Here is a 23,166-nt window from a genome sequence, read left to right as displayed (position 1 = left end):
ACGGGGGATACTAGTTACACAATTTTTTCTCCCTTAAATAATCATTAATGGCCACAAATACTCATAAAGTATCGTTTTTACACTTTTTCACAACGCACGACGGCATTTTTAAAGTATTTTATTGAGACGCAAACTGATCTGTCACAGACGATGACAATTCTCATAATGGCCGCCTATCGGCCTGTAGTAGTAAGTCTGTGCGTGGGGCTATGTATTTACACGTTAATCGGCTTGTTTTGGTGCTACACAGTAATGTAAGGTGACACGGAGTCCTTTTTTTTACTAGTCCGTGACTGGTGGATGCTGTTTGTAGCCAAGAGCGGTAAAGGTAGGTGGTATAAGCATTGTTCTTTTTGTCACAGTTGTTTTTATTAAGCCTACCAAACAATGTATAGTCCACTTCTAATATCGAACAGTACAATTATTCCCAGAAGTGAGGGATATCACTTTAAGAATAATGTAGCTATGTATGTGTGTGTGGTGTAGGGCGACGTTGACGAAGCACAGCCGGACGCACACAGACACGAGGCGCTACGTGTGCGTGACCTGCGGGAAGCGGTTCCTGGACAAACAGACGCTAGACGAACACGGCGTCACGCATTTACAGGTAAGGCTATTGGACTGAAACAATGACGTGCTATCTATACATATATTTATATCATGAAAATGGTCATTGTTTGAAGCTCAATTACGCCTATACCACTGATCGCATCGACATGAAACTACCACCATTCGATGCGATATTTATCCTAGATGATTATTTTTTGAATTCCAACGTTCTTTCATTCTTGTATTGCTGTTTTATATTTATGAATATTTTTCCCGCTAATAAGACGTATGAGCGACGAGTCGTCGAATGTGAGATGGAGACAGATTAATACCAATTCCTCCATGAATTGCACCGAAGTTTATCTTACCATTAATATTTTTTCCCCATTTATTCTTTGTTTGGTTGTTTATCAATATTTATTTTTATTATAATAATAATAAGTTATTATATCAATAAATAATCTTTTAAGTTAATTTGAAGAATTACATCACACTTGCGAGGAAAAAACAAAGGCTCATGTTTTTAATTGCACTCGCAAAATGTAAGGTGTTTAATTACATATATGGCATACAGCCTACTTCAAAATTATAATTTTAGTGAAAAAATGCGTATATTTTATAACAAATTATTGTAAATTATAAATAATTTGATAATAATAAATGTTTTTTCGTCTTAATTAGGGATATATTTATTTATTCCAAAACTGTGAATGAATTTTCAGCGGAATAAAACCTCTTTGTTGTTACAAAAAAACTGTAGTACCCGGTTAAATTGAAAATGATCTGTTTACTCTCATATAATTTGCAGTTAGGTACTAATTTTACTTTGTAGGGATAATTCTATTATGCACTAGTGTGTAATATAACTATGCACGTGTGTGTTTTAGTTCGGCTTATGGCGATGTAATAAAGCTCACTTTACGAGCAAGTGTGTTGAAAATACAATAGTGCTTGCACACGGTTGTTTGCAGAAAAAAGGACCACTGTGGCCTACCTATCCGTCATCCTATGCAACGGAAACTCCATCGGGTTTTCTGTATTGCTTTTATATTCAAGTAACTTTTATCCGCAGATTAAACCGTTCCAATGCCACATATGCCTTAAGCAGCTAACTCGGCGCTCTCGTCTTCGAATGCACCTGCGAGCTCACGAGGAGGAGGTCTGCATGAAACTGGTGTTCGCTTGTGGTGTCTGCAAGCGTGCGTTCAGGAACGACATCGAAGCTCAGGTTACATTTACCAGCAATTTTTATGCAATTCTTCTAGAGTTCCTTACTCAAAGGATATGCGACGGGATCCGTATTTCTACAGCTCACCTGTTAGTTTGTCTGTCAGTGTACTGTATAGCTTTTTTTTGCTCGCCATGGACATCCGCAAAGCCAGGGCACAAGAGATATGATGCCGACCTTTAGGTTGAGGGTATGCTCTAATATTGAATGTCGCTAAGTCGTATTGATTCGGGAATACAGCAGCCGGTAATTGATTTCACAAATTTATTGCAAAACGCGCGGTTGTAGAATACCAGGGTACAAACTTAATGCAGGAGAGATTTCATATTATGTCGTTATAATTATCCTATAGTGGAATTCGGCTGCTGATGTCAGCCCAAAACAGCTCCTCTGAGCACTCCCCGTGATATATGTGGCAGAAGATGTAGAGAAAACCCACATCTCTACGCCCAACGCTGTAATAATATTCGCACTCTGCCATAATTTCAGATGGACGGACAGACAGCGTAGAATTAAGTGATATTAGTAATAAGTTCGTAGGTTACCGTAGGAACAGAATCTCCTAGACCTCTTGCATTGCAGATGTGCATGAGCGACGTTTCTTTTTTTTTTGTTTATAGCATCACAAAATGCACATACGTCAGGTTATAATAATACTAGTCGTTGCCCGTTGCATTCGCAACTAAAGGTTTTTTCTCAATAAAATGTTTAAGTAGGTAGAGAGTTGTCATACTGAAACATGCAGGAGAACCCTGTCAGCCATTAAGTTGGCATAGCGACATCCCATTCTGCACGGACGCACGCCAAGAAAGGGAAGTTATTAGTAGGACTATTGTAGAACTTACTTCTTATAACGACTTTACTAACTTACACTATTACCAATAAATTGCGTTTTCAAAATCAAACGGGCGGCAAATAGGATAGTGAATGACCAATATCATGAATGACAATAAGAAATTACGGTTGACAGGCGATATTTGGCGTACAATTGTTTGAATTTGACTATTCTCGCTATAATCATAACTTAAAGGTTTCCTATTAATGTTGGGAAGTTGAAGAAAATTGGTAAGTAACTAACAACGCTTTACTTGGACATGGTGACTAAAAGTCCCGTCAAAATCGTTCAAGCCATTTCAGAGATTAGCCAGACCAAACAGGCAGACACACACAGAGAATTAAAAAAAATGTTATTTTGGTGTATGCGCCATATAAATTCATACACATGTAATAAATAAAAGGTTATTTCAATAATACAAACAGACCCTCCAATTTTATTTATATGTATAGATTATTTGGGATACTTATAACTAGCATACAATACTTGTGAAATAATTAAAATTATTTATGACTACTTAAAAGTTTCCACATAAATATAACTAACTAACCTAAAAATGTTTAATCTGGAAGAACTTTCGCTAACGTTTCTTTTTAGTTTCGTGCTCGATGTAGAAAATATGAAGTATTATTAAACAAGTTTAGTCGTTGTAACTTCTCCATCTACTAATATAGCAATTTGCACTATAGTTAGTACGCCTTGCCAGTTTAGTGGAATTCGATCTTCAGTTCAATCCAACTTTGAAAAGAAAATTTTCCTCACCTCGATGAAAAGCTGTATTTTAGTCCCTTGTACGAGGGACAAAAGTGACCGATTCTCTCCCGGCAAGACGACTTTTATCCATCGTACCAGGGACTAAAAGCAAGCTTTTCATCCAGGTGGGAAAAACGTGGGATAAGTAGGACATTGCCCCACGGTTCACCCTCGCGGCTGAGAATGCCATACTTTACTCCCTAGGTGCGTAATATACTAATATGTGCTTGACACTTATTCCGTAAGCAATATATGCTTCCTTCTTGGCAGGAACACACGGCGAAGTCTACAGAATGCATTGAAGAGTTCACGAAGATGTTGAAGGGTGAGGAGGTCGATCAATTGTCTCCCACCAGCGGCGTCGTCAGATATTCAAATAAATGTGAGATTTGTGTCAGAAATCACAGCTGTTTTAAGATTACAAAAAAAAAAACTTTTTATCAGTTACCGTTTATTTATTCATATGTTTGGAGAAGGTGGCTTGTTCTTATGAGTCCTAGTAACACCACGTCCAGAATTTAAGTATTGTCTTCGCCACACATACTTATAGCTCGTCGTCAAGCCCTGCCGCCTTTACGAACTGCAGTACCTTTCTGAAGCGATTATTACAAATAGCATCTAGAAGCAGGGTGTAGTCGCGAAGGATGGTGTTACGCTTACGCATTATTTTTTTTATTATATTTTCTTTTATTTAATAACTGTTTGCAGCTGTTACGTCGCTAAACGTACCGATACCGCGGGAGGCGAGCTCTGAAGATAGTGCCGCTATGATAAGCTCTCTGACTGACGCGGCGCGGTCTATCATCCGCGTGGTTCGTATCGAGAAGGCATTCCGCTGCGAATACTGTGAAGAGTAAGTATACGGCCCGTGCATATCGTGTTGTGACGTCACGTCATGGTACGTCCAAAGAGGATGTAAACACTACGTAATAAGAGGCTGGGCTGTATAGTAATAATTGAAACTTGGTTTAGTATGAAACGTGCAGTCAATTGACATTAGTTTGAAATAGTTGTAATTACAGTATCGCGATTGGGAGACCAAGTTTGAAACGAACAGTTGCTTAAAAAGTAGTGGATCTCGACTACTTCCTTTTTTACAAGATTATAGCTGTCATCTGTTAATTTGAGAATGACTGCGCGTTTCATACAATCCAGTGAATCGCTTTTTCCTTAGAGTTGCGCTAGCCTGGGTACGGCTTGCAAAAGAATGTTATGATGTCAGGTGACTAATAATCTTTATTTGTTGAATTTCAGTGTGTTCTACCTGGAGCATTCCCTAAACTCACATCGCGCTAAGCATAAGGGTATCAAGAACCCATTTACGTGTCATATATGCAAAGTGAGCTTTGCGACCTATTCTAGGTAAGTACTCAATGTTATTTAAATATTCACTCGTTAACTTGAAAGATTCCCTTGAACAATATGTAATATCTTTACAGAAAGTTTCCGACGTCGATGACGTCACATATCGCTTTGTTACGGTGCGCAAAACAAGCATCACTAGGATGTTAATATTAATAAATAAATAAAAAAATATTTATTTTGTCAGTATTATAGATTAATTTAAAGTCAAGTTGTGATGCTGATTATTATAATTATTATGATGATGAAAAATCGATGAAAGAATGTGGTAAGCAAATTAAATAAAAAAAAATCTGGTAGAATAACATTTAGGTACGTTCTATCGAGGTCATGATGGCGAATAATTTTTATTATGATATTTTGGTTATTTTGCTCAACGACCATCTTGAATTTAGTAAATTATCGCAAATTCTATTTCTGCCACTTTAAGAACCTTGGCAACGATATCCGTATTCCTGTTGTAAAATTGCACGGCGGCCATCTTAGATTTGATAAATGATTCCAATTTCGGAATCGGGAACGGATCAGTTTTTAATTCGCATGTTATACCCGATGCGTTCGTTGCAGGTGCACCACTCACAAGACCACTCACGGGTTCTACAAACGCAACGCCACTGAAGGAACCAGCGGTGGTGCGGGTAGTACTGGTATCCTAGGCTACGGAGGCTTCCCCGTTGTGAAGCACTTTTTGTGTGAGGTAGGTACATACACACCTTTTTTATACTTCGTTATCATTGACGTACAATAAACAATGAGACTACTATGAAGAGGTCGTCAAAAAATTTCGCGGTGTTGTATATACGTATAGACCAGTATCGATAATTTTTGAAACAAAAAAAAATAATAGTAGGATGAAACTCATTGGATATGGAAGAGAGTATAACAAAAATGAAAGGAAAAATAAATTTTCGTGTGATCTGAGGTGGGGAAGTGGCAAAGGAGGGATGTTTAAGGGTAAAAAACAGCTCATTTCGATTCGACAAAACTACAAGTCCTATGGAAAAAAGTAATGGCAAAAGCAAATAAAAAGATTTACAACTTTTGTTTTCACACTTTTTTCATATAACCTCAAATTTTATGTGAAATATTTAAAATACAGAGTTTTTGGTTTGTTATATTTTTCAACTATTACAAATAATTTTTTTTTCACGAAAGGTGAAAAGCTACTGATCTCTTCATTTCATTCAGTTATATTCTCTTCCTTTTCCAATTGGTTAGTTGGTCATCCTACTATTTTTTTTTCACTTTTAAAGGCTTCAGCACTGGTCTAGTATACCTACATTAACTTATACAGATAACATCAAAACATTCATTCAAATTAACACCTTACTTCGTGGCAGTAATATTCAAAGTCTATTGTATACGCTTATTAGAAGCTCAGACGCAAACACGAGGCAAGAATATTTGTTTCAGCACTTAAACGCGCTCTAATATAAAACTAGCAGTTGCCCGTTGCATTCGCAACTAAAGGTTTCATCTCGCAAATAAAATGTTTAAGTAAGGGTAACAGAGAGAGTTGTCATACTGAAACATGTAGGGCAAACTTGTCAGCCAATAAGTTGGCATAGCGACATCCCATTCGGCACGGACGCACGTCAAGAAACATATTAGTAGGAAAATCAATATTTTCCTGCAGGACTGCGGCCGCTCGTACCTGCACTGGACGTACCTGCAGGTACACAGACGCATGAAGCACGTCAACGAGAACTTCCTCTTCAAATGCAACCAGTGCGAACTGACGTTTCCAAACAGGTGAGAACATATTGCATTATTAAACCACCACTGGCGCACCCCGCGCACTACGAAGCCAAGTCCGCAGTAAGAGGTGGGACGTTATCGCGAACCCACCACACTCACCCTGATGGAAGACCTCTGAATAGTCCGAAACTAGTCGGTACCCATACCGATAAAAGTGAGTAAAGGCGCATTAATAAATAAGTAAATAATGCTTTTTTTTTATGAAAATAAGGGACGAGACGAGCAGGACGTACAGCTGATGGTAATGGATACGCCCTGCCCATAACAATGCAGTGCCGCTCAGGATTCTTGAAAAACCCCAACAATTCTGAGTGGCACTACAACTGCGCTCGTCACCTTGAGACATAAGATGTTAGTTCCCATTTGCCCAGTAATTTCACTAGCTACGGCGCCCTTCAGACCGAAACACAGTAATGCTAACACATTACTGCTTCACGGCAGAAATAATGTGAGACCATAGATTTAGAATTGGATGACCTGACAGCTCGTTAATGGGTGACAATTTTTGATTTGCTAATGTACGTGCGTTAGTTAATGTAACACAATTATAATATTGACACACTTTTACACGAATTATCTTGGCCCAAACTAGGCATAGCCTGTACTATGAATACAAGACAACGTTATATGTAATACAATATTAATACTTACTTAAACATATATAAATACATATAAACATCCATGATACGGAACAAACATACATATTATTCATCATATAAAATGATTGCACCTACCGGGATTCGAACCCAAGACCTCTAGCTAGCTAGTGCCAAGCGTGGCTGACTGTTTCCGACCTCAGAGCGCCCGTTCATTCAATATCGGTTATGTCAACAATAGATAGATATAGATATATCGTATTATTATATGTTCATTTTAATCTTCTAAAAATAAAAAGACGTGTGGCACTCGGGGACTGCCGCGGTAAAGCTATTGCATAGCATTTTTTATCAACTTATGCAATTATAATTATTTATTTATTTTATTTATGCAGTATTTTTTTTCCTTTGTTTTTTTTCTTTGATATTAATTCAAGTTACACTTTTTGAGCGTGGTGACCGATAAGAAACAATTTTTTTTCTTTTATTAAATAAATGAGAAGTTAATATTGTTCAAAATATTTTTATTATCTTACAATACATGTAGGTTATTCAGGAATATTTATCATTGAAACTATATGTTTATGGTAACTGAAATAAGAAACATTAGCTTCAGACTTGATATCTTCTAAATATCTGGAAAATAATAATTTTTTATCAGCGAAGTTGATGTTGAAATCGCCAGCCAAAATAAGTGAAAATTTATAACCATTTGTACCAAGTATTTTCGACCCTTCTTCCGTGTACTCTAGCTGCTCGGATTATTTTTTGGATATACTAAGTGATCCAACAAAGTGAAAAGTAACAAATAAATTTATTTATCGTAGTTTTATATTTTAACACAAGATGGCACTCGTTTCCCATTGAATGGACCACAACTGTCGACTGACACATTTTCATATTATTAATATTTCAAAAACAACAATGAAAATAAAAAAGTAATAATATTGAGGTTAGTTTTGATAAAATTAATTTAAAAAAAGCAAACGGGAAGTGAGTAAAATTTAACTTGCAAAATTTGATTACAGACAGACAGGTCCACATATTGCCCATCTAGCAGATAGACTCAGCTCTGCGGCATATGCCGTTAGAAAGATTAGAGAGTAACGAATGTTGCGACCGCTAGATTAGTGTACTTCAGTTATTTTCACAGCATCATGACGTACGGTATATTACTATGGGGTCATGCTGCTGACATTGATATAGTGTTTGCTCTGCAAAAGAGAGCTGTTCGTGCTATATATCAGCTTGTTTATAGACAGTCTCTCAAAGAAAAATTTAAATAAATAAATATTATGACTGTTCATTGTCAGTACATTTATGAAAATTTAATATATGTTCACAAAAATCGTCACCTTTTTGCTCTTAATAGTGATTTTCATTATTATAACACTTGAAATAAGGGATTGCTTGTAACTAATTCTAGTAGGCTTCATAAGATGCATAATAGCTTTAAGGGTAAATGTATACACTTCTATAATAAAGTCCCAGCCACTGTTCAGGCATTATCTATGAATAAATTTAAATGTTTTATAAAAAAAAATGGCTCTGTTGTAAATTCTATTACTCCACTGCTGAATATCTAAATGATCGGACAGCCTGGGACTAGATTGTTATTATTTTATAGCGATAGAAATGAGTGTACAATATTGTATATTTTTATTGAAAAGAGCGCAAAAAAAGAATGCTGGGAGAGTTTCTCGTTCTCTCAGAGCGCCATTTGTTTCCGAAGCGGTAGTGGTATCTAGTAGTATAAGAAATGACATCAAAAAGAATTCTAAAGGAATCAATTTTGAGAAAATAAATGCCTTTTATGCCTTTTTTATGAGAACAGGTGAAACTAAATAAAAATGCTTGTCACAATAATAAAAATTAAAAAAAAGTGATAAAAAAATAAAGTAATTAAAAAAAATCAAGACGTACCCCAGGCTCGAACCTGGGACCTTCTACACAAAAAGCATACATGATAACCGCTAAAATATCTAAATATCTATATACATCTAGTGGGAGGTGTAAGGTTATTTTTGTTACGGAATTTCTGGATTCGGTCTCCCCGCTCAAGGCCCGCGATTGAAGCTATGCAATAGCTTAAAAATGAGAAAAAATCTGTGTATTTTATAAATATTTGTTATATTTTCGATAGCACTAAGTTACTACTCTATTCTGCTTCTCAATGTCTATCATGCCATTTCTATTGTCAATCTGTAAGGGAATTGAATGGTAAAAGTTTAGTTGCCAGTGTTTTAAAATATCTTTGAAGCCGGTATTGTTTTATAAAATGTGTTTTTTATTTCAGTTGGAGCGTTGCGTATCATAGGAAAAAAGTGCACGGCAAAACTGCACAGGAAGACGGTGGTACAACCAAGATTGCAAGACAGGATTATAAGTAAGTTAAACACAGAGCAATATATAAAAAACAAGTTTAGCATTTAACGATATGTCTAGAAATTAGCGTTATTGTATTTATCTACAATAAATTTACTTTACCTGGCATTAACTTAGTCTAGATTGTGACGTATAGTGTCAAAAGCTTTTTTAAAATCAGTAAAGATGCCATCAAAAGTAACGTTATTTTTATCTATTGCGCAGCGGCACTGTTTCTTTTAGGCCTCATACCATATTGCCATTCAGATATAAAATAAAACGAATCTAAATACGTTTCTAAATTACTCTTTAAAACAGTTTTTCGTATATCTTCATTAAAACTTTCTTTGTGGGCCTTATCCTTGGTGAATTGGTGTGATGGTGTGGCGAGGTTACCGCCCAAGGACATCCGCAAGAGCAGGAGGAAGAGATGCGTTGAAGGCCTTTAATTTGGGAGTATGTTCTGTTCTTGAATATTCCTAAGTGGTTTTGGTTCGGGTAAACATCAGCCGGTAATTGATCCTACAAACTGGTTGTGCAAGGCAAGAATTTTCTCGCAAAACGCGCGGTAGTGGAATGCCAGCTGTCAACATGCTGCGGGTAGAATTTCCCATTTTGGCGTAACGTTGGTGGAATTCGTCTGCATGTTTTTGTTTTTCGTTTTGTTTTGTTTTTCAGCTTGATAGGCGCCGTAGTTAGTGTTGTTCTTTTTGGGTTTTCAAGAATTATATATAATAATTTTCAAGATCGTCACTAATTTCCCCATGATAGAGGGCAGTATAATCTAATAATATTTACAATCTTTTTAATAATAACAAACATTACTGTGGCAAATTTTGTCTTGACTAATCCCGCTCCCCAAAGACATTTGAAGAGATTGGACCAATTTTTGTGAGGGAGTGGCGTCCATGATACGATCAAAATTAACTAATCGCATCGCTTCGCATCTATGTTATTGTGTCTTGTAAATGTGTCCTAGCATTGTACATTATACAAGTATGTTCTATGATAACTGTGTTGTGTAAATGCCCACAAGCAGCAACGCTCATAATGTGGTAGCATCATATACAATAACATAATATGATTTCAAGTATCCCAAAATGGTACTATCCGGTGATACGCAATGTTTTACGGCCGTTTTCAATAACCTATCTATCCTCATTTTAACTTACTAGACGTAGGCAAATCTATCCTTTTACGCTTACTTACATCTCAATAACCTACTGACAGATAGCATTGGACTATAACTGTACTGGACATAACTATGGATAGATAAGATCTTGTCATTGTGAAACGGTGACAGCAATGTATCCGTAAGTTAAGCTAAGGGGCCGATATGTGTTTGAAAACGACCAATAGTGAGCTTTGGCTTGAACTACTGTTCGATTATTAATGGAAAAATTGAGCATTACTAGTCTCGCGTTGCTGGTTCTGTATCAGAATGCGTACTGAGCGCACATCAGACATCATTTTGTTAATAGAGGTCACTTGACCGCTGCGCGGATTAAGGGAAAGCTGAGCGGTCGAGTTATTGTTGGTTTAATTCTTAGCGCTCCCTTATTCAAGAATAGTTAAAAATTAAAATTTGTGAAATTCCATCTCATTCAATAGATATAAAACACAATACGTAATACTAATCATTTACATTTACTTTTTTTACTTACTCGTGTAAGGCATTGAGTATATTTGTAGCATCACTTTACATATATTGTAATTGAAATTATTTGTAAAGGCATAAAAGGCATTTATTTCTCAAAATTAGTTTCTTTAGAATTATCTTTCATGTCAGTTCAAACACTACCACCGCTTTGGAAACAAATGGCGCTCTGAGAGAGAAGAAGCGGCGCAAGAAACTGTAAAACGATGAAGCTGTAAATCTTGATTCAAAAGAGTGGCAATTAACTTTTTTTTCCACTTCTACTCATAAAGCTCACCCTTTTCCGAAGTGGCGGTAAATGTAAAAAGAAAAGAATGCCTTTGACATTCATAAGTGTCATTTGCTTGACATACATGAATAAAGTGACTTTGATTTGATTTGTATATTTAGCGCGCCTAAAGAAGATTGATGATTATTAAGTAAGTTGAGTATGGATGGCATTAATTATTTAGTATTTTAATAATGTTTAATGATTGTTTCAGAATACCATGCCGCGATTGCGACGCGGTATTGCCTAACAAGGTCGCACTCTACAAGCACAGGCAGGACGAGCATTGCGACGACGCATTCGATATGGACGAGAATGAGGGTAGGTGAACATTATAAATATATCTTTAGTTATAAGATACAGAATAGCTAAGGGGCTAATAGCAGAATACGTATTATTTTTTTTGAATTGGACGTAATTCCAGAAAAACGTTCCAAACCACAATCAAGAGTTAAGAACACAAAACTGGTCACGTGATTCATATGATAAAAAATGGCAGCCCTTCTATCACTCTTTAAATGACATCATGATACAGTAGCCCAACCCACATGTATGGAATACACTAATATTTATTAAACTTTAAACATGAATTCCTTAAAATGTGATGTTTGTGGCTTGGAACGTTTTTCAGCAACAGCGTCCAATTGTGTTCCGCAAAAATGAGTGGAAAGACTATCCAGACGAATCGTAACTAAGTACTTTTTGTAGTAATTTGAAATAAATAAAAATAATTTCGATACATTATATACATTAAAACTCTTCTTTTAAGATAAAACATGCCTCATACCGGCTGAATACTGATGTGTCCCGTCTTTAATTATTATTTCAATTATAAAATTTAATACAGCACATACCCAGTAGTAGTAGTTTTCAAAAATCAATTTATTGGGTTCGTAAATATTCTTAATGACGATTTTTTTTGCACACTGTACCCATGCGTTCCAGTTACGTCATTGACGCCAGGTCTATTCTTTTAGTAAATAGAGCGACTGCCTATTCCATGGAAACGGCCGCTGAGGTTGTTGTGCTAGATATTCTTGTGTGAGGCATTACTTTCGAACGAGTGGTATATTTATGACGTTAAATAAGTGGTTTTTAAATATAATTTATATAATAATAATTAATTGGTAGCATTTTTTGTTCAGACTGGCCGGAGTCTGTGAACAAGGATAGCACGGTGTGCAACAAGTGTGGACATAACTTGCACAATGTTAACGCGCTACAGAAACATTTGCAGTGAGTATTCTATATTTGGCTATTATTTTTATGAAAGATGTCAAACGACCTCGACTTGTGCTTTCCCCGGGGCATATAAAGAATAGTGATGTCCTAGGCCCAAGGGTGTAGTAAGGGGCGATTTAGGGCATTTACCAGTGAAAAGCTCCTTTGTACAGGATGCCGGCTAGATTATGGGTACCACAATAGATCCTTTTTTCTGCCGTGAAGCAGTAATGTGTAAGCATTATTGTGTTCCTAGTGTGAGTCTAGCTATTTATGTACGTCAATGTCTGCCATACATATTTCCAGAAATTAACAAGCTGTTATGGCGACGTACATCAAGGGCAGGTGACAACCCTGTCCTTGATGCACATTAACTCTAGATGGCGCGACATGTTTTTAATGTAACACGTACATGGTTTTATTACAAAACATGATTTAAACATGGCTAAGATATGTACGGTGTTTATCTTTTGTATTACGGAACAGTGTGTAGCTAAAACGTCGTGAAGCAAATCATTTACTGAGTTGGTGTTCGTTCATTCTCACACGATTCATTTAAATCAAATGACATATAAATATTAATAAATACTTCGAGTCAAAAGTATCGTTATTGTTTTTATAATAAAAAAATATACTTGCTTTAACGAAGCACAACATAACTGATGTTGAGAAATAAGGCAATAATTGCAATCTTTCACATGAATATAATCTATCTGTTAGACATACCTTAGACAAGCTTAAGCTCGTGTTTAAATATAAGCAATGTATTAAGATTGTCGCTAAACAACAGAAAGACTCAGATTTGTAATAAAACTTTTTTGAAACAAGTGTTTTATACATGTTTAACTTTTTTGTAATAACAAGAAAGAAAAGAAAGAAAGAAAAACATTTATTTCACAAAACACTCACAGGATACACTTAATATAAAAAGTAATAAATGTGTATTTAAATGGTACTTGATTTAATATTTGAGAGTTCCTGTGCAGTGCAGGAAATGGGTTACCGACTCAGGATTGCCTGTGAAACGGCCGTGGCTTTGACTTTGGAGATACAGTGCATTCTACATATTATAATAAATATTTCATAATAATGTATATACATTAATCTCAATATAAAAAAGTCGATAGTAAAATATGTAGATGTTTTAAAAAGTAGTATTAAAAGAAAACTTATAGCAACAGCATATTTATCTATAATACTGGACTACACCTATATTTTCACCTCCAATGTTTGTGTCGTTCCAAGAATCGTGACGTATGTTTCCAAAGCAGTTTATTATTTATTTATTTATTTAAAACATCACAAAATCGACAGAACTTAAAAAGGTTATAATAATACTATTTTGTAGGACTTACATCTAATAACGGATTTATAATAAGACATGATATTTGTGCGTGTGTGGTTTGGTGAGTGTGTGTGTGTGTGTGTGTGTGTGTGTGTGTGTGTGTGTGTGTGTTTCTGAATTACTCTAAATTTAACCTTCCTTTAGATTTTTATTAACACTCCTTTTAAATAGTTGTATAGAGTGCGACAGATTTCCGAATTTTCATAATAATTAGTGTGACTCAGCGGGACTTGGAATAGAGACGTGTGTCAGTTGCATTTGTACAGTGTAGTTACCTACTCTTTAATGATTCACAGACAGTCTATGTTAGTATTAACTTCCAGCGAAGTGCACGGAGTTCAGTCGGACAAACTGCACCCGCGTCTGAAGTGCCACATGTGCTCGCGAACGTTCCGCTCGGCGAGCGCGCGCGACGAGCACATGCGCGTGCACACGGGCGAGCGGCCGTACCCGTGCGACGTGTGTGGCGCGTCCTTTACACGGTATGGAAGTGGCATTGCTTGTGACATGTTCGGAGGGCGGCTGTCATCGATAAATGAACTTTTGTTATGTTATATAACTATATTTCCATAATACTACCATAAAATTATATTATCTACACCCATGCTTTAAATCCTCTATTACAGATTCTAAAACTGTTAGCTTATTGCCAACATTAAAAGACCCAATGTCCTTCTAACCATTACATCATCCAATCGAGTGTTGTAATGTAATTCAGTACAACATTACAACACTCGTTTGGATGATGGTTACTAGGACTGGCTTTTGTAATGTTTTCAGTATGCTAACTGTTTCAGAATCTTTTATAGAGGATTCATATTATTATGGGTGTAGATAAAGTCTTGTATGCAACTGTTGATAATTAGGTATTAAAACACTCATGTGATACTATATGATGAACCCACATTCGTGTTTTAATACCGCTTATTACGCAACAGTTGCATAAATAACTATTACATGCAGATTGTTGCGTCGATTATTTTTGTTGCACAGCACTTTATATATATTTTATTTTCAGTCCGGTTGTCTGTCAGCGGGCATAACTCTCAATAAAAAGCTGATCTTTTAACAGAGAGTTATTGCCGCTATAACAATCAACAAATTTGGTAAATTCAAATGTGCATGCCTTAAGCGCTTATGTTATGCGTAATTTTTAAAGTAGTTTTGAAAACAAACAAGTTTTCAAATATATATAACCTTACTATTTCAAGTAAAACTACTGAAAAAAATTAAAACGCGTGTAAATGTTACTGTTTTTACATTCGATTTTGCGTAAAAATTACATTTTATAATTAATATCCTCGTTTTAAGGGACTTTCATATCAAATGACAGAACTTATTATTTTACTTCTTATTTGTCTGACCTATAAAACTAAAGAAAAAAAATGATATTGATGTTACATATAGTATTTTCCAATGGGAAGCTCCTTTGCACAGGCTGCCGGCAATATTATGGGAACCACAACGGCGCCTTTTTCTGCCGTGAAGCATTATTATGTTTCGGTAGTTAGTAAAATTACTGGGCAAAGGAGTCTTAACATCTTATGTCTCAAGAATCAAGAGTTTTATTGTATTTCCGCTCATAATTTTTGGGTTTTTCAAGAATCCTGAGCGACACCGTTGTAATGGCAGGGCGTATCAATTACCATCAGCTAAACGTCCTGCACGTCTCGTCCCTTACTGCCATAAAAAAAAAATTCAACTATCTTTAAGCTCTATTTAGTAATAAAATACAGCCGACTTTCGTTATTTCAAAATTGGAATGATCTTAAAATATTAAGATATATTGAGTGTTTGAAATACCAAATGGTTCCAAATTTTTGAGAGAAAATAACTACATTATAAAAAACACTAACAAACAAAAACACATATAAACAAAATTAATTACATTATAAACTTATAAAAGTAAGTCTAAAACCGAGTATGTTTTCACAGATATCCATTACATATTAATCGCTTACCAACACGATATATATATATATAACTCAACATTAAGTACTTATGCAGTAAATAGTAATAATGTACATACATCCTATAGCAAAATTATATACCTATTGTAAATTAAATTTTACAATATTCTTTTTTATAACAATTGTTACCAAAATTTGTGAACGATGCGGGACTCGAACCCGCGACCTCTCGGGTTCCGTCCAAGCGCTCTTTCCAACTGAGCACGCACGGGTCGAAAATCTTGGTATGTCTTGTTCAACTTTCAGGTTGTGTCTCCATCTACAGGATCTACTTTACAGTTGCAATAACCTGCTCACATATTAGAAAATCGACTTGAGATATCCCTCTTTCAAATCTAAACAATTTGTTATTTTTAAAAGTGATAACTCTCACTTCTGGTATTAATTATATTAGTAATATTATTAACAGTAATGTATCGCTTGCACAGCTCGACCGCGATGCGCAATCACCGCCTAGTACACTTGGCTGTGCGGGCTTGGTCGTGCTCGCGGTGTTCCAGAAGGTTCCGCATGCGTTCGGACCTGCGCACGCATATGAGACTCAAACACCCCGCCTACTTGGCGGTCATCGAGGTACTGACCAAAGAGGATGTAAATACTACGTAGTAAGAGGAGCGACTGCCTTACTAAAAATTGAAATTTAGTTTAGTATGAAGCGTGCAGTGAGATTTGACATATTCGTGGGCATAGTGACGAAGTATAATCCGGTTAGTGGAGTTATGCTATCTCTGGCTTTTACAAGATTGTAACCGTCATCTGTCAATCTATCAATTACTGCATTTCATACAATCGCTTTCTTCTTACTGACGATATCTGTTTCTTTAAGCTGCACCTATAGGCCCTAATCATCGAGTTGCAGACAAAATAAACAATATTTTATTTAGGGAAAGAAAAAAACCTGAAGTGGGGCAGCGAAGTCCTCGAATGGCGACTTGGTGGGCCCCCCACAACATGGACCGATGATCTGGCCAAGATCGCCAGAATATGTTGGATGAGGGCAGCGCAGGACTGATAGTCGTGGAGATCTTTGGGGCAGGCCTTTGTCCAGCAGTGCGCGTCTTCCGCCTGATATGATAATGTTGATGATGAATCAGGTCTCACAACTCATTGGAACGTTCCCCGTGATAAATGCTGTGGAAGACATACAATGAGGCGACGTCTCTACGCAGCGCCAAGTGATAATGTTTATATTTGTTTCATAAATCCTGTTTTCTTTAGATTGAAGGCCTCAATCCATCACTGGAACAGATATATCAAAAGCTTGCGGTGCACAATATCAGCCAGCAAAAGGTTATCGAGATCAATATGATTTCCTTTGAGAAGGTAAGTATATATAGAGTATTAGTAAATTATGTTAATTTTCCATTTTGTAACGTGCTTTGAATGTTCTTTATAAAATAAGTTCAAAGAGAAATAGGTTTCTTTAGAAAGGGCTCGGTCTAGGCAGAATGAGATACTAAGGATAAGAATAGACCTCATAAAACCAAGGTCAAGTGAGTTGACAAATGCAAGAGGCGAGCCAGATCGTTACGTGTTAGGCCATCATCTACGTTTTTCAGTTCACAGTAAAGGCTTTGTCACAATACAGTAATAGAACAGTAGCTTAACCATGCGGTCTACGAAATCGGTCTATGAAAATCATGCCTACGTCGAGGTGGAGCGGTAGGGTGGTACATACATAAAGTAAAATTATGGATTGACGATGCGGCCTATGTAGCGCAGCTAATTTAACTCAGACAGTGACCAGTCTCGGTCTTTGTAGTCAATATAAAAAGCATTAATTGAAGTGTTTTTTTGATATACGGCTACTCATATTATCGTGAAAGTGCGTTATGGTTATGATAAAGGCATCTCAAAATCACAAAATTGAGGTGAGCAATATCTAAATTCTATCCATTATATTTTTAGGTAGGTAAAGTACTTGTACCTCGAATGACACAAACTAAAATATTAGGTTGACCATATGGTACGGAAACTATATGCGAAACACAAACAACTTCAGTATGTAGATATCAAAACCTAGTACTGTCAGGCTAAAGTTCTACAACAAGTTAGATCTACAGTGATTACCTTACTAGAAAATTAATGTCATGGGTGTCGTTTTGATGGCCGCTGCATTAAATTGACAATTTTTGCGTCACGCGTGGCGTTTTCATGGTTTTCAAGGGTAATAAAACTGAAATAGATAGTGCTATCAAAATGTAAAGCCAAGATGGCGGCTGCATGAAATTGACAATTTTTGCGTCATGGGTATCGCTTTCGTGGTTTTCGATGGTGCTCAAGCTGTCAAAATGTAAATCCAAGATTGCGGTTGCAATAAAATTACAACTTTTTCATAGTTTTTGTGGATGTTGAAACTTATAGTTCTGTTAAAATGTAAAATCAAGTTGGAGCTACATGAAATTATTAACTTTTTCATCGTGGGTGCGTGCTTTCATGATTCTCGACGGTTTTGAAGCCCATAATGCTAGATTTTGAAATAAAATTGTGTGCTCACGTTCGTCCGAGTTATAAGAAATGAACACGAGATTGAACTTTTTGTTTATAGAAACCAACTGATAAAAATGACTAAGAGAATATTTTGTTATCTTTTTCAGACGTTCGCAATGGCTTCTTTATAATTAAAGTCACATCTGCCATCTTGGATCTCGAAATAGGTGTCATAGTTGTAATTGACACTCGAAAATGATACCCATATTGATCCACAATCTTGTATCTCTAAATAGATGTTAATTGTTCTTATTTGACACCCACGAAAATGATATATGGCCCGTTTAGACATGTTCGTGGGGTGACTGTACGGAAGAGTTTCTTAAGACTGTGATGGAAGTGAAACTTCAACTGACAACGCCTTAAAACAAATATTTAAAATTTTCCCGTCCATTTTAAAAAAAATATTTCTAATAAATGTTTCCAAGAAAAACATTCAATAAAATATTGTTTAAAAATATTACATAACAGTCATCAAGGAGAGTGTAGACTATAATATTACATTAGACACTGTTTAGCCATCATACATACACTATATATAAAAATCTTACGCTTTTTACTTTTATACGCTCCGCAACGCCCCATAAGGAACCTCGTTCCAAATATACAGGCGAATTGAGAACCTCCTCCTTTTATAAAGTCGGTTAGAAAAATAACCTGACAAACCTATTGTTTTAATGGAGTGTAGGCACTAGGTGCGTATTTCATCAACAAGGCTTAATTTCCAGACTGTTACATATCTCTACTGTGTTTATACTTTATACCAAGTTACTAAAACTACTACTGTAATATAAGTACTTATGTAGATTATCATATAGGACATGTACATGTTATCTTGTATTTATTTATTTTTATTTTTTCTATTCTCTTTATATCATTGTATTTATTATCGAACTACAGATGTATGTCTGAATATATTATTATTATCTTACCTTATTTTAAATCTTAGTTTTAAACTACGCCTCACTATAATCCTTCTTGTGTTATATCACATTCGCCGACATCAGCTCGGTAAGTACTCGAATAGATCAATATCTTTCAATTATTATTGTCTGATAAATGTATATGAACATGGAATATCAATATAAGTACAGAAATACCGATCTAGTAATAGCTCGTGTTATCGTGTGCAATCTGTTTGATATTTGAGAGCTCTTAAATATAGAGATAATGTTGAAGACATGCGGAAAATCAAAATTGATTTAGTTTTGTGCTTTGTTTTGAGGTTTTGTATTGAGTCAATCACGAATTGGGAGTAAAAATTGATGATTCATTAACAATTATTTTTCTTGTCAGTCCTCGCTTCGGAAACAAAACACGCTCTGGGAAGAAACTCTACAAGTATTCTTTTTTGCGCTCTTTTTAATAAAATATTGTACAGTCATTGTTATTGCTTTAGATCATTTATACGTCTAGATAGACTATGACAGCTGTGAAAACGTCGAAAACGTCGAAAGAAATTGAGGTTACATTTAACCCCTATTTTGAGCAATGCAGGCACATTAACACAAAGTGTCATACAAATCGCGAGTGTAATACATAGCTTGCCACGCACACTAAACTAATATTCCAGGCCTGTTTTCATCTAAACAAATTATCTAAGGTTATTGACATAAAATAAAAATAAGCTGTGGAATAGTAGGATTTAAGACCGAGACATTTTTAAAAAAAACATTTGAATTTATTTTTAGATAATGCCTTAACTACGACTTGGACATTATTATAAAAGTGTATACATAATAATAATATAGTTATTGTATGATGTAATCATGTAAGTACATGCAAATTGTAGTCCCTGTTTTGAATTCTGTTATATAAAAGTACTGACAGATATTATCTATTCGCAACAAATATATTACGAAATTCAAAAGCATGGCTATAAAAAATTCGTGTGGAAAAGGTTGCTTTTAACGTAAATTACTTTCTTAATGATACCACAGATTGGGAATGGAGCGACCGCGCTCAGGTTATTATATAATAAATTTTATTGTTCGATATTACTTTGTAACCATATTTTTATGAAAATAAAGAAGCCCGCTGAGTTTCTTGCGCCTGTTCTTCTCCGGTCTGAGGCATACTTTTTCGAAAGGGGGGTAGTTTTAGACTTAAGTGATATGATATCTTATTTTGAATAAAACTATTTGAATTTATAACAGGGCTCAACGAGCATCGTACCTGACTCCCGGCTTGCCCTGTCCATGTTGAACAACGTACCGCGCACTCCGATCATACGATCCAAGAGCGAATCACATGGTTTGTGTATGACTTATTAATTAAGGCTGCTATCCCAAGAAAACGCCGAATTGAAACCGTTTCGTGACGGTATATATACCGGATATAGCTTAATATATTAAGCTTTTATTTTTACAAAAAATAATTATACATCTACAGTATTTGAGGTGAATATTAATTTTTTCTTCCCATTCCTATTTTTTTATAGGGAGTGCGAAAAAATATCACCAAAATACCTCTAACTTTTACAGTTGGAGCCAAGCTAATCATTCAATATAGATAAAAATTGTACGAAAATTTATTCATTGTACACTAATACTTTTTAACATAACATAGTTGTGTTAGTTTTGTAAAGAAAACTGTATTATATTTGTAATAAATAAAAATGCTTCTACTTCTGAATTAAAACTATCTTGTACGTAAGAGGTAAGTAAGATCCGCTCGATTCCTCAAGGCCATTGGCTCGGTCCCCAGCCTTAAAGCACTCGAAAAACTAATATTAGGTTTACAATCTGAGACTTACGTATTTATTTATTTGCTTTTCAAGGGAAACAAACAGTAGAATAAATCATTGCATTATAAAATATAAATAAGTAGTTCTAAAACTTAAGTTTCCACAGACATCAAATGTATAATTTAAGCTTACCACCACGATATGCTTATATTATTTTAATTTTTTATTATAAAAATAACCGAATGGTACTACATAATAAAACATTAAGTACTTATGTAGTTAAAAGTCAGAAGTGATATACCACCTATAGCAAAACTAGCTACTTATTATAAATCAAGTTTTACAATATTTTAATAGCTAATTTAAGGTGGAAGATTTAATAGTATTTATAATATTTGCTACAATACTAGATTCGCTATAATATTGCTGTCCATGTGGAACTTAAAATTTTTGAATCATCTTAATAATAATTGAACTACGGTTTAGATTAAGGATTGGTCTCCGCTGCGCTCCAACTAGATGCCACAGGCGTAGCCGCAAAGTGCGGCAACTAATACTACGCCCAAATGAGCGTACTCGAGCCAGTCTCAAACAATGTGTGACGATGACGTGTTAAACTATGCTAATAATTAAAACTTAAATGACAGGTTGCGTAGTAAAACTTTGTAAAAATAATATTAAAAGAAATAAGAAAGACACTGGAATCAGTAATTATTTTGTATTTTTTTTTAAATTTCAATGTAAAATAACACGAAGCGTATGTTACAAAATTTGTTGCTGTGTGATAAGTTGTTACATTGCATGACAATTCCCTTGAGGAAGATAGTTGCAGTGGTTTCCCATCGCCTTCTGTACATGACTGTTCTGGCGATATATGCCCTATGGTGGTGATACCTCCACTTTTTTTATGACAATAAGGGACGAGAATAGCAGGACGTTCAGCTGATGGTAATTGATACGCCCTGCCCATTATACAATGCAGTGCCGCCCAGGATTCTTGAAAGGCCCAAATATTCTGAGCGGCACTTCAACCGCGCTCGTCACCTTGACACATAAGGTGTTAAGTCTCATTTCCCCAGTAATTTCACTAGCTACGGCGTCCTTCAGACCTAAACACAATAATGGTTACTCATTACTGCTACACGGCAGAAATAAGCGCCGTTGTGAACCTATTCGTTTGCCAATGCCTCGTTCGTAATCTAGACCACCCTGGATTTACAGACTCGCGTGAAATGCCGTGCGTGAAGATGATGGTTATGCTGGAATGATGGTAGATCCGTTCTCCCCTTAAACCCCCCACCCCCTATTAAAGCCTCGCCTAGTAAGCCCTGAATCTTGAGACTCTTATTACTCTCGGCCGCGCGTGAAGATGATGGTTATGCTGGAATGATGGTAGATCCGTTCTCCCCTTAAACCCCCCACCCCCTATTAAAGCCTCGCCTAGTAAGCCCTGAATCTTGAGACTCTTATTACTCTCGGCCGCGCGTGAAGATGATGGTTATGCTGGAATAATGGTAGATCCGTTCTCCCCTTAAACCCCCCACCCCCTATTAAAGCCTCGCCTAGTAAGCCCTGAATCTTGAGACTCTTATTACTCTCGGCCGCGCGTGAAGATGATGGTTATGCTGGAATGATGGTAGATCCGTTCTCCCCTTAAACCCCCCACCCCCTATTAAAGCCTCGCCTAGTAAGCCCTGAATCTTGAGACTCTTATTACTCTCGGCCGCGCGTGAAGATGATGGTTATGCTGGAATGATGGTAGATCCGTTCAAATCTTAAACTCCCCCCAATAGGCATAGCCTGTGCTATTCGTGCCCGATAAACAATAATAAGCGTTGATGGTGCTATTGCAGTCAGTATTAGTAGAGTCAACGGTTCAACTACCGTATAACAACCGTTGACTCTACTAATCACCACAGAGCCCCCGCGCCGGTCCGATCCTCGCCCGCCACGTACCAATGTGTTTGCGGTTTTCGGATTCATATAAACGTTTATTGGACCGTATATAAAGGTCAGATAAACGTTTATATAACACCTCTGGTGTTACAAGAGAGTATGGGCCACGCTGATCACGAGGTATCGAT

General features: G+C 36.1%; 1 protein-coding gene across 1 annotated transcript in view; it reads left to right on the top strand.

Annotated features, from left to right (window-relative positions):
• LOC126968292 (zinc finger protein 595-like) overlaps positions 1 to 23,166 on the top strand; it is a 53,326-nt gene that overhangs the window by 27,521 nt on the left and 2,639 nt on the right. Inside the window, exons 13-26 of the mRNA XM_050813201.1 lie at positions 487 to 607; positions 1,622 to 1,777; positions 3,636 to 3,747; positions 4,074 to 4,218; positions 4,620 to 4,727; positions 5,295 to 5,424; positions 6,364 to 6,479; positions 9,378 to 9,467; positions 11,585 to 11,691; positions 12,516 to 12,606; positions 14,260 to 14,418; positions 16,335 to 16,479; positions 17,125 to 17,229; positions 20,553 to 20,649. Coding sequence (XP_050669158.1) covers positions 487 to 607; positions 1,622 to 1,777; positions 3,636 to 3,747; positions 4,074 to 4,218; positions 4,620 to 4,727; positions 5,295 to 5,424; positions 6,364 to 6,479; positions 9,378 to 9,467; positions 11,585 to 11,691; positions 12,516 to 12,606; positions 14,260 to 14,418; positions 16,335 to 16,479; positions 17,125 to 17,229; positions 20,553 to 20,649 — 1,682 coding nt within the window. The remainder of the gene's footprint in view (positions 1 to 486; positions 608 to 1,621; positions 1,778 to 3,635; positions 3,748 to 4,073; positions 4,219 to 4,619; positions 4,728 to 5,294; positions 5,425 to 6,363; positions 6,480 to 9,377; positions 9,468 to 11,584; positions 11,692 to 12,515; positions 12,607 to 14,259; positions 14,419 to 16,334; positions 16,480 to 17,124; positions 17,230 to 20,552; positions 20,650 to 23,166) is intronic.

The sequence above is a fragment of the Leptidea sinapis genome, chromosome 15, assembly GCF_905404315.1.
Source record: "Leptidea sinapis chromosome 15, ilLepSina1.1, whole genome shotgun sequence".
In the NCBI taxonomy this organism is placed as follows: Eukaryota; Metazoa; Arthropoda; class Insecta; order Lepidoptera; family Pieridae; genus Leptidea; species Leptidea sinapis.
Note: the sequence above shows the minus strand (reverse complement) of the source record. Positions and strands in the feature narration are given on the sequence as shown.